The sequence below is a fragment of the Periophthalmus magnuspinnatus genome, chromosome 20, assembly GCF_009829125.3.
Source record: "Periophthalmus magnuspinnatus isolate fPerMag1 chromosome 20, fPerMag1.2.pri, whole genome shotgun sequence".
NCBI classification, from domain to species: domain Eukaryota; kingdom Metazoa; phylum Chordata; class Actinopteri; order Gobiiformes; family Gobiidae; genus Periophthalmus; species Periophthalmus magnuspinnatus.
The window spans coordinates 9,322,032-9,335,309 of record NC_047145.1 but is presented as its reverse complement, the minus strand read 5'-3'; the positions used below and the strand labels follow the sequence as shown (position 1 = coordinate 9,335,309).

Here is a 13,278-nt window from a genome sequence, read left to right as displayed (position 1 = left end):
ATTCTCAAAATTCTCTTCTCTCTTCTCTACAATTTGTTGTAGACTTTGACTGCAGTGATCCTTTAGGGATGGAATCAGGAGAAATCACATCGGACCAGATCATTGCTTCGTCCGAGTACAACCCCAGCTGGTCCCCGGAGCGCTCCCGACTCAACTACTACGAGAACGCATGGACCCCGGCCGAAGACTCCAACAAAGAGTGGATACAGGTAAGGAACTTTATGGATGCTTTAAGTATCTATAGACTTGAAAGGACACTAGAGTGATTGAAAGATGGAATTGAAAGTAAAAAAAGAGTAGAACTTCAGCCAGTGAAGGGATGGAGATGCTGTGGAGGCTGATGTTTCTGTTGCTGCCAATAATAACATTTTATCATAAACCTGGAATCTGAAATATCCAAATTCAATTACCAAAAAAATTCTCCATATGAATGATCGTGATGTGAGGGTTTTTAGGTCTATGAACAAGCCAGGTAGATAAATAATTACTCATTTTGTGTCTTGAAAACAGGATATTGCGACTAGGCAGAGAAAGCAACATTTTGGAGGACGGTAGAAACACATTATAGTATAAGAAAGTAAAGTAAATATAGTAAAAGTCATCCAGACAGCAGCTGTGTGTGGAGGTGAGTCAGATCGGTGGAGGCTTGTAAGGAGTAGGGGCCCTCTGAGTGTGGCCCGCAGCTTTCTCACGCGCTGATGTTTGCTGTCATTACTCAACCTGTACAGTGACAAAGCCCATCCATCCTCCTGGACCTCCACCACGGCACAGTGACAGTGAGGGAGTCCCGCTCTGTCAGACGATCTGCCTTTACAATTGGTAGATACTATTTTAAACTTCTTGCTGCCATCACAAGTAAAGGGGCCTGGAAATAGATGTAGTTTGATGTCCTTGAATCAAAGTGTTATGAATGTTCAAAATCGTCAAGTAAAATGATTGAAATTATAATGAGAAATTTGTGGATTTGGAATGAGGAATATACAAGTAAATTTTATTATTTTGATATATTTAAGTAATTTCTGTCAGACTTTATAGTGGTGTAAACCAGTAGAACCTCAAAACCTAGTAGTAAAAAAGGCAAAATGGCCCGAAGTAGACCTGCCACTATAACACATTTTGAAGTATGATTTATTGCTTAAGAAAATATTGGTGATAACTCTGAATTAGAATTATCCACTCAAAAAAATTCCTCCACGATAAATACTGACCCCCAAAAAGTAATGTTCCATTTAACATATATTGAACGATAAGTCAATATAGTAAATATTGTGACAGGCCTAACGCTAGAATCAGTAATATAAAAGTATAAACTTAAGCAAGACCGACTCACAGTTTTGGAAAAAAAAAAATCTAATTTTTATTTTTACTGATAAAATATTATAAATAAGATAAAAACCAGGATTTAGTTCACAGTGAATTATAAACTAAATTTTAAGCATATTTTGAGAGAGGACTAATACAGAATTTCAAACATGTTTTTGTAATCTTTGTTTAAACTTTTGTTTTTTCTCTAAAAATACCTGGCATTTTGTTGCAGAGGACATTAAACAAAATAACTGCAGCCTTTGTGATTTGATAATTGTGTCATTTCAAATAGCAGTTTTGTTTTGAATGTGATATTTTATGCAGCCTTATACAGACACTTGTCCAGACTGGACAAATTTAAGAATTATTAAAAAAACAACACAATTTTACGCATTCGTTCCACACAAAAAAAGAAGTTACAGTCCCAGAGATTTAATTCTCACAACTCTAACCTCAAATCCAACCCATGTCCTCCATTGGTTTGTTGATTTATGAACTTGGAGCCTCTGGCCTTGTAAATGCCTTCACTGTTGTTCCTTTTCTCTTGTTTTTCTGCACCGCTCCTTCACCGGAAAAAAAAATTTGGCCCTGGTTTTGGTCCTCCAGGGATAAATAATAGAACTGACCCCGTGCCAAATATTTGCTCTGGGAGTGCTGTAAGCAAGCTTTTTCCTTTATTATTGCAATGAAAATATTGTTCGAAGAGCCCTGGTTCCTCTCTCAGACTAATTCAATCAGCTGGAGTGTTTTGTGTGTCTTTTGGGTTTACGGGTGGGAATGGGGGTGCGGACGAATTCCACATTGTCCGAAACAGGAACTATAAGCTGGAGTTCAAATGCATCCGGAAGGCACATGACAATTTTTTCTGTTTCCTATGCTAACACTATTGCGTGGTTTCAACATAGGTGGGAAAAGCTATTGTCCATTGTCCAAATATTTTTACGATGAGAACAGGAATGTTTTAGGATGTTCCAACATGGATGCGGAAGTTTGAAAGATGTCAGCTGTCCTTTTTGACAAAGTAAAACATTTCAAAGTCAGTAGAATGTTAATAATTTTGTTCAGATCTAATAACAATAAGTGTGACAAAGTGGTTGCACATGCTGCCACCTGCTGTCAGCTTTAAAATGTTATTGTTTTGCCTGGAATGTTCCGCAATAAAGCATTAAATGTATCGATCTTGCGTTTTTATATGCAACAAAAAAGTAAAACATGCATTCTTACTTTAAGCAACCATAGATCTGACCCATAACTTGGCCTGGCGGCATCATCATGCTTGTGTAAATGGAGATTAAATTTAAAGCCATATTGAGGTACATTCCAGGCAAAGCATGATCATCAGACATCAGATCAGATATTGCATTTTTTGTAATTGTTTTAATGTATTGTATTCTTCAGATATACCAGATTTGCAAACCTCACTGGCTACCTATATCAGCACCATTGACTGGCCTCTCTTAGCCAAAGTATCTGTTAAACCGTACCTAGCTCTGTCAGCACACATTACTGCAGAAGCACCATAATTTGCCACCACTCCTGACCCTCTCTACCCTCTGCGTATTGATCATATCGCAGATTTGATTTGGCACTAAAACCCAAATTTCCAAGGAGACGGATCGCTAATGGGCTAGCTTCGTTTCCCCGATGCTAATCCCATCAAAACACTCGAATGGCTCTTTTGTCTCGGATTCTAATTTCTCATTTCGAAGCCCGGCAGAGGATCCAAGCACCGCAGCTATCCCATAATTTATGTTTTGCGATGAGAGAGACGTACTTGACGACGTGCTCTCGAAATGGTTGAGGTCTAATTATCACAAGTGGTATTAAAAAAAGAGTGGAATTCTTCAGAGCTGTTAAATTAGGGATGTCCACGGCAAAGCAACAAGCCTGAACTGCCCAGCGGCACGAACAAATCACCCTAGCACACTGTCTCTTGCATAGTAATCTGGTCGTTTCTTTCTAAATTCTATGATCATTTGTCATAGAAGCAAATTAGCGTTTTCCACAAAAGTTGACTTGTTCATTTGTGGTGTTCAGTTTGTTTTGGTTTTATGTTGTGGTTATGTGTGGATGGGCTCAATCCAGATTTGTTCATATCATCCATCTTGTTATCGTGGTTTAGTCTGCGTTGGGATGGATAAATCCTGGTTTAGTACTGGTTTACTCCTAGTTAATTCCTGATTCTATTTAGGTCTGGTTTAGTCTTGATTCAGACTTGTTTAGCCACACTTTAGTCCTGGTTTCAGCCCTGGTTCAGCTATGGTTATCCTGTTTAGTTTTGATGCAGATGACGGTTTAGTGAGTCTGATACAGTTTAGGTCTAGTTCAGTCACAGTCCTGTCACAATCCCAGCTTTGTCCTTGTGCAGACCAATTTAATTCAGTTTTAGTGTCAGTTTTTAGTATTGGTCTAATTCTTGATTAGGGCTGGTATAGTTCTTGATTGGTCCTACACTCAGTTTAGTCTTAGTTTAGTTCTGATTTAGTTGATAGTTTAGTTCATAGTTTAGTCCTGGTTCACCCTGCAGTTTCAATTTAGTCCTGTTACAATCCCCAAATCGTCCTTTTTCATACTTGGCTTAGTCTCATTCTGAACCTTTATCCACTAACAAGTTAACTGAGTCTACCATCTTTACTCTGACAAAATATTTGTAGTCAACAGTCCAAAATGACCTTTAAAGAAGACATGCTTATAATTTGGTCTTTTTAAATCACAATATTCATATAAAATAACTTAATAAAAGAAACAAGTCCACTGACTTCCACATTAGAAAACTGCAGTGCTCAGTGGGAGATGATGTCGTGAACATCATCACAACAAAGAGTCGTCACCTCTGATGGATAGCTGCAGATCACGCTTGCGATTAGTGCATTTTTTCCATTTGTACCAAAATTACTAGGCGACACTGCTGAATCCTACGCTTAACACAGATTAAGAAAATTTAATTGGAGAACAAGGTAAGTACAGAGCAGTGGACGGGGGTTGATCAACAATATGACGTCTTGGAAATAAGTACTTAAAGAGTGCTCAAACATGCAAGAATCCTTCTAAATACAATGGTGAAAGGGTAAATGAGAAAGGGAAATAACTATAACATCGTTAAAAGCTCTGAAAAGTCGATGTTGCATAATAGTGAATGAGTCATGTCCAAAATAATAATACTTAACTTTAGCCCTTAATTGCAATTTCCATCAGTAGCTCTCTTGTATGGGCTTGTTGTAAACATGTTTACTGCACTTGCAAAGTCACCATTGTCTGGCCTTTCCTCTCCTGCTGTATAACCCTCTTGCACTACAACCCATAGAGAGCACTGAACTTAAGGGCAATGTACCTGATTTCTTCAAAATGTGAAAAACTGGACTACTGCAAACAGTTTAAATAGAATAGTTCTAAGTTATTCCTCACTTCCTTTATGCATTCTGAACATCATAATTATTCACATTTTATAATTATAGACAGACTACTTCCTGTATTTTTGTACTTTTCTTCGCAACATTTATTCTCTCAAACTTCAATTTGAGGGCAGACCTATTATGCAAAATTGACTTTTTAGAGCTTTTTAAAGGCTTTAAACATATTAAAGTTGTTTCCCCTCACCATTTACTCACCCATAGTTGTATTTAGAGTGACTCATGCATGTTTGAGCAATTTTTAATTGTTTGTTTTCAAGATGCCATTTGGCCGATCAACCACTGGCATACACCCACTGCTCTCTATGCGCTCCAATTTTATTTTCTTAATTGGTGATACGCTTAAGAGAATAGTCATTTTGGTACATATGAAAAAATAAATCCACTAATCACTAGCTTGATCTGAAGCTATCCATCGGAGGTGGCGATAACTTAATGGCTGTTTGTTGAGATGACGTTCACGGCGACGTCAGCATCCACTGGGGACAGTTTTCTAACGCTGAATCAGTGGACTTGTTTCTTTTATCATTTTAGATTAATATTGTGATTTTAAATGTCCAAATTATAACAAAATGATCCACAGGTGTCATCGATTATAACTATATAGCAGACACAAGCACAATAGGTCTTCTTTAAGATATGCTTATACAATATATCTGTTTTCCCTCAAATACACAGGAAAAAATCGGGTACGGTCACTTTCAGATAAATATTTTCTTAGAGCAGTCACCCAATTCACCCTATTTGGAAAACTTCTTTAAGTCCAAGGGCTTCATTTAATTTGGCTGCTCTGATCCTCGCTGTTCATCCTCTTAAGCTTCAAAGTGAATGATAGAAAAAAACATGAGTACATTTGGAGGGAGAGTACACAAATCGACCCTGCGCTTGTTCAGGAGAATGTTGGGAGGGCTACAAAGCAGTGGTGGGCTTTGAAAGGCTGTTTCTGAAGGATTATTGGCTGCTCAAAGGACATCTGTCCATCTCCACACAGCCTGATTAATGACCTGGCTAACCCGGCACTCAATGCACAACCACAGCAATCTAATTACCCAAAGAGGGACGTACAGCGGGCTCTCTCTCTCTTTTCATCTCTCCTTCGCTCTCTCCATCTTTGTCTCCTTTCATTTTATTCCAAGCCAAATGAGAGATGTGACAATAGTGGTAAAGCTACATGTGGCTTGTATAAAGGGGAAATTTTAAACAGACTTATATAATACATGAAAGTATGAAAATAAATTATTTCTACCCCAGCAAATGTATTGAGAAAATAGATATTCAAGGCCCTCAGCTTTGAATATCTGTAACAAAAAATAGAAGTAATAGTAACAGTCTTATTAATAAATGTTATTAAGAAATGTCTTTCTTTACGAGGTTTGCACTATTTATGTTTTGCCACAACTGTCGTGCTGCTGGTCCAACAGTGACGGTGTGGAGGACCATGAGCTGGTCCCAGGTCCTAACCCTGCCGTACTTCCTTGGAAGATAGTTCATCCCACGGTTCGCTTGGGACCCCTGTGCCATTCCTATGAAAATTAGGTCAATAAACAGTGTGAATACTGGGCAAAAGCAGCATTTTAATGCCACAGTAAATAGCTTTTTAGCCTTTTATTTGGTTATTTTAATTTAACTGAAAAACTTGCAACTCCACAAACATCGTCCTGCTTGTTTCCATGGAAATGTTGTTCCTTTGGCTATAATCTTCCACAGAATGATATTAAAATGATTGATCTTCATAGAAAATGTTCCAAAATATAGTTTTAACCATTTGCACGTCACATCCCAGCTCCAGAATGTTACTTATTGTACCTTCAAGTAGTGTTGCCCCTGTTTCATTAAAATAGACCTATGTTATATTGTGAAAAATATGTTAATATTAATCCTACTGTAACAAAAAGCTTTTATTTTCTACTGTATTATCTTTTACATTTAGCCAAATTGACAAACTGCAATGCTCATGAATTATAAATGCACATTTACCCCCTGACTAGACTGTCTTTGCTTTATGAACTCTGCACGTCGGGTAAATTCAAGTCCACATTTGCCCCTGGTGGCTGAAACTCTATATAAGGTGCTCCACAGGGGACGATTCTAGGGCCGATTGACATAATGTTTGCGATGGCTTTCAGAAACTGGCAGACAGGATATGACTGCATGGGAGACTGTACAGTTTACGCTGGCAATGCTAGCTAGCCTTGAGTGTGTCTGTCCTGGGCCATTGATCGCACACGCATGAATAATTTACCGCGTCTTTGAGAGAAGCCCACTGTCAATACCTGAAAGCCTCTTTAGCCAGTAATATACAGTAGCGATATTCCATATGGCTGAGCACAGATAGCAGTTCTCGCCTGATTTCGCTCTGCATCCTATCTATAATTTAGCTGCAATGGCTCCTGTCATTATCTTCAATCTTCTTGCCAATGAGCAGTACATATGTTTCATGGTGGATTACTCTATCAGCCCGCACAGGTTATCGGCTGCAGGTTGACATTGATAGCTGAAATTGTGTAAAGGTTGAACTACCTCAACAATATTTTCCCTTGTTGGCTATTTGGGAATGAAACAAGTTAGTACATTTAATTTAAATTTTTTCTTTATTAAAACGAGCACAACAAACTCATCAGAGCATAGGCAAAATATACTCTGAAGGTACAGTATGTTACTTTTTGATACGTTTTATGTCACACTGTGTAAGATATTATATTATAGCCAAAGGAACAACATTTCCATGGAAACCAGCAGGAGGCCCTCCTTCATGCCAAATGAGAAGCAGGTTTGTGGAGATGCAAACTTCCTAACAGTAAGGAAGCATGTTTTTTTTTTTTTTTTTTTTTTTAAAGTTTTTCAATGCAATAAAAAGATGTCTGTGTAATCCCTCAGTCGTCCAGGTTTGATCCATAGTAAAAGCCGAAGTTAAGTCTGTCAACTGGACTAAAGACGCATTTAACTTCGGCTTTTACATTGCAATAAAAACTTTTTTTTTTAAATACATGCAAACATTTTTGCGTAGAAAATGTTACGTACAGGGGCTTTAGTTTTCTTACCAGTTGAATATGTTTTTCCTAAATTATCCAAACTAACCTCGGTCTTATCAGAGTGTAGATCTTTTTTTTTTTTCTCGCAAAACATAAATACAAAATATAACGTTTTTATTTGGTTATTATTTTATTTCATATGTTTTATTTTAAATTTCTTTTTTTTCCATTTAAAACATTTTTTAGTGACTCTTTTGTCTCCTGTGACTGACCCCCTTTTGTTCACACGGAAACATGAAAGACACAAGAATACCCATGTTTGTTTACCTGGGGCGCTAATTTGTCTTGATGCTAATCTCAAGGTTAAGTCTACCACTGACAGAGCGCGACTTCCTTTTTTGTGGAGAAACATGGAAACAGTGAAACCTGGCGCACTTAGCAAAGATAACAAGCCTAGCCGTGCTGCTCTGACCAGCCAAACAACCACTAATTGCACACTTCCTCTTGGAAAACGCCACTGAGCTGACGCTGTGTTTACCTAGCACATGCTAGCACAGCCCGCTAAGCCGTACCATACATTTCCTGTTTTTCCTTCTCATCTGAGTATGTTGCCAATTAGCCTAAGATGTGACTGTTTTCTGATGCTATTGTCTTGCTTTTGACCCATTTCCAAGACCCACCGCAGTGTAGAGCGATGAATGAACCCAGAATATGGAATAACGTCATTTAGTGTAGTTTGTCATGCACATTTTAATACGCAAGTGCAAGTAGTTTTCACTATTTCATATGTTCTATATCTTCAAAGTCACTATTAGTTAGGTTTATACTGCTAAAGTTTAAATTACTGAAACAAAAATATAATTCTCATGACATGTAATAATTCTTTAATTCACTTTGTGCAGATAAGTGTAATTTAATATACTGTCAGAGCAACATTTTGTAAGTAGTAAAATTAGAGGGACCAGCAGGGATGCAGTTTGTAAGTCTTTGCCCTCAGACCAGAGAGTCGTCAGTTCAAATCTTGCTAAATGCACATTCCACTTTTAAGTCCCTGGGCAAGATTCGCCCGCATTGTCCACCCCAGTAACAGTGACAAATAGGGCATCTGACAGAAATAATATCTGGCAAATCATGTGAAAAAGAAGCAGTCAAAAATGATAATACCAATACAAAATATAAAGGCAATAATACATATTTGGAAACAATTTTTTGTAGTAGTAGTAGTAATAGTTGTAGTACCGTTGTAGTAGTACTTGTAGTAGTATGACTTACCTATTTCCTCATGTGCTCTATAGTGGTCAGAACTTTAAACCTCATTATCTCAAAACTACATAGAACACAGAACCTTATAATTAAACTAGACCAGCTCGACCAACTATTCCTACCACTAACCAGGAATATTTGTAGTAGCCTCTTAGTAGTACTTGTAGTAGTATTACTTTACAGTTTACCATTGTGCTCTATGAGTCAGTAAACTAAAAGTTCAATATCTCAGAACTACTTCAAAACTAGATAAAGGCTAGAAAAAGTTTAAATGCCAGTTAGTAGTAGTAATAGTAGCCCCGTAGTAGTACTCATAGCAGTATTATAGGATAAAAGATTTCTGATTTCTGACTTCATAGCCTCACGATGAGTAATTACAACTCTGAATACAGTAATTATGTGTCGCTGATGAAGCTGGAGGATAATGTGCAGTGGCTGGCAGGGGTCCCCCGCTGACATCATCAGCGGTGGACGCACTGATGGAAACAATAGCGTCCGACGGTGCCCAGGCGCGGCTCAGAATGGGAAAATCAATACGAAGAGAGGCATCCACACATGAGTGGAGCGAGCTGAAAAAAGACGAGTGGAAATCAAACACTGATGGAGTGATGTAATAAAACAAGAGGATGCCATTTTTAGGGTGGAAAAAGTTCAGTTCAGTGCAGACGTCTGGCTTCTGAGGCAGAGGGAATTCCAACGCAGCAGGTGGAGATCAAACAATGAAGGTCTATGTTAAAATACTGTAGCGCCCAATACTTAAAAAGATAAATATGACTTAAGTTGAAAAACGAGTGAAGTGAGTAATCATTCAAGTAGGAAAGTGTTATTATGAATACTACTTGCATTATGAGTAAAAAAGTTAATGTAAGCTTTGAGAACTAAGAAATTTTTTTTTCCAATTTCTGTTTTTTTTTTTTATTGTTTAGTTTTTTTGACGTCACAATTCTGGCAAATTTGAAACCAAGTGTTTAAAGCTCAAAACAGTTTGTATAATTTAGCATAATAAGTGTCCTTTAGAATACAGAAGTTACAAATAAAGGAAATTTCTTAAATTTTACTTTAAGTTACAGAGATGAACCTTCAAATTTCATATGGTCAGAACTATGTTTTTACTTTGAAATACGTTATATTGTCAAGTACGAGTAAAAGGTACAGGGCTAGAAATGTATTTTTTAAACGTGCAGTTTCTTCAAAAATGTTACTCAGGTAAAGTAACTTTGAATTTTGAACTGTGTTTGACCCATTTCTACCCAACCATGATAACTTCTGAAAGAAATGAGTAGAGTCAAACTTTGTGCTAAAAACAGCACTAAATGAAACACCAAAAGCAGATGCAACAAGTGTGTCTGATCATTTCACGTCAGTTAAACATTTAATTTCATTTTATAGTGCTCTTTGAAACCCTGAATAGATAAAAATAGCTTTGAACGTAAAACAGACCACGTTAGCCGTTGAACATAACGCAGACTTGGCCTTGTCTTGTGAAGTTTGTTTGATGAGAGCTGGAGACAGAGGGAGGAAACGTTGAGAGGAAACGTCTAAATATTCTTTTCCTTTGCATGAGTCATCCTTAAGACTCTGTGTAGTCTGGAGTGTGTGTATGTGCCCACGGCGTCACATGACTAAGCCTGAGTAATGCTTATGAGAGCATGAAAAGTGCATGACCTACGGGTATGTCACGTCTGGACTACACGTCGCGATGCCACATTGGGATATAGATACAGTATGAATTAAAGAAAGCCTTGTGGATTTGTAACGGTATTTTTAGAAACTTTTAGTCATTTGTGTTTTTTATACTTAAAGGCCCCGTACCCCATTTTTACCCATGTGAGCAAACTGAATATTGTCCGATAATCAGGAACCGTTAGCATGCTAGTTGTTTTTAGCTTTACGGTGACGGCAAAACATTGATGTGGTCTTTGAGAGTTGTGAAAAGCCCTTATAAACTCATTGCAGTGAATAATTAGGATGTTCAGAGTGTATAAGGTAACTGAGGGATAACTTTGACTGCAAACTGTTTAAAATTAACTAGTTCTGTTTTTCATGTTTTTAAGACAGTAAAAATCAGGTACAGGCTTTAATCAATGCAGTTAAAATTGACTATAAATGTTGGCTACATATGTATCACTATTGTTTATCTTTAGTCTTGTATCAGAATATATGTTGTAATATATGCATGTGGCCTTCTGATGGGTCTAATAGCTCTAATGGGAAGGTAGCTGGTTCAAATCTTGAAGAGGGTATTGTGTTTTTATGTAAATTAGCAAGGCGCTTTACCCATTTTGTACTATCCTTGGCATTGGTAGGCTTATGTATGGTAAATGGTATACAGCGGTTTTCCACTTTCAAAGGCACTCAATGAGCTGTACATCAACCACTCACTCATTCACAGGCACATTCACACACCAATGTTCATCTGTATCAGCTGGAATCACACCGGCAACCTTAGGGTCAATGGGTCTGACACTCTACCAGTGATGTTTATGTTGAGAGCGAGATTTGAATCACCAACCTTGGGATCAAAGGACAAACACTCTACCAACGAAGCTACTATCGTCCTTTATGGAAAACAGAAAAGCTTACAAGTACTTCGGCCCTACTTTCTGTCTACACTAAACACCACTGTTACCAGCAGAAGGCGCATGGAGTGGAGTGGAGCAGCTAAACAAGGGCACATTGCAATCGCTGCCATTAGGACACGCTTTACAGTATTTTGTATTTAGATATACAGAAGTTTAAATGATCTGGTGAAGGTGTTTGAACTTTGAAAACATTGAGGAGCACTTCCTGGAAAGGGCGGGCACAACCTCATGACATCAGCAGGCGGAACATGAATGAAAAAAACAAACTCATCCAGGTATTTTTTTGAGTAAGAAACCAAACATTTTGCACAATATGGCCCTGTTAAAATTTCAACATAGCGTTAGTCGTAGTTATATTTTACTGCTCTTCTTAAAGCACAGAGTGATCAGTGGAACCCATGCATAATTTAACTTCACTGAAGATGTGTCACCGAGCTAAAAATAAACCCCATTGTGTCAGATGGATATTGTGATGAATGGAAGGTCCCCGGCACGGTGCACGGGTCCGCTAACATTTCCACTAATACAATTTTCATGAAAGGGGAATTAATTACACTTTCAGGTAATGGAGCGGACTGTAGTAAAATGGGGAACAGATGCTAGCTAGGTTTTTTTTTTTCAATCTGGAGCCAACCGCGTTATTTCGTCAACCCCGTAGCATCGCCGATTAGTGGCTGTCACTCGGGCACCTTACACACTGTCAGCTGCAGGCTAATTTCCATTTTTTCCCATTTTTTTCCCATATTTCCATACAGGGAGTGTTATTATGATGAATTATCTTCCATCTATTATCTCTGCAGGTTCTTATAGCCAGATTTAGAGGTTCATAACGTGCTTTTATTGCAATAGAAGCAATACAGAAAGAAATCATCACCTGGTATTATTATGGTTATGGCTCTGTATATTGTAGTTTGCTAATCTGATTTCTGTTATTGCCAATGAGGAGTGCAGGTGGTGTAGAGGTATAGAAAATCAGCTATGGGCCTTAGGTGGGTGCACTTCAGGGTAAGAGCTATAGTTGGTTTCAGTAGTAGCTGTATTAGTACTACTAGGAGTAGTAGGAATAGCTTTAGCAGGTTTTATATCACAGTAAAGTAGCAACAGTAGTAGCACTGGTAATGGATATACTAGTAGGAGTAGTAGTAGTAGTATCCAGATTCAACATGTTTGCTGTAGTAGTAGTACTAGTAGGAGGAGGAGGAGGAGGATTAATAGTAGTAGTAGAAGTAGGAATAGTAGTAGTATCCACAGTCAACTTGTTTGCTCTAGTATTAGTAGTAGTACTAGTAGTAGTAGTAGGAGGAGGAGGAGGAGGAGAAGGAGGAGGATTAATAGTAGTAGTAGAAGTAGGAATAGTAGTAGTATCCACTGTCAACTTGTTTGCTCTAGTATTAGGAGGAGGAGGACGAGTAATAGTAGTAGGAGTAGTAGTAGTATCCACATTCAACTTGTTTGCTGTAGTATTAGTTGTAGGAGGAGGAGGAGTAGTAGGAGGAGTACTAAGAGTAATAGCAGCAGTAGTAGTAGAGGTGTATGAGTAGTATTGTATTTATCGTTATAAATTAAAAAAACATTTTTAAAAAGCTCAAATCATTATAAATTTGAATTATTTTCAGTTGAATAAGTAAGTTGATAACATTCTGATATTTCCAGTTCAGTTATATATCACTTAACAGTACTAGTAGTAGGAGTCGGAGTAGGAATAGTAATATTTAACATTTTTGTAGGTACATGCGAATATGCAAA

At 37.7% G+C, this 13,278-nt stretch overlaps 1 protein-coding gene across 2 annotated transcripts in view; it reads left to right on the top strand.

The window, feature by feature from the left end:
- The window catches only part of nrp1a (neuropilin 1a), a 125,417-nt gene that overhangs the window by 70,824 nt on the left and 41,315 nt on the right, over positions 1-13,278 (top strand). For both annotated transcript variants that reach the window (XM_033985773.2, XM_033985774.2), the window contains exon 7: positions 43-209. In XM_033985773.2, the coding sequence (XP_033841664.1) occupies positions 43-209 (167 nt within the window). The remainder of the gene's footprint in view (positions 1-42; positions 210-13,278) is intronic.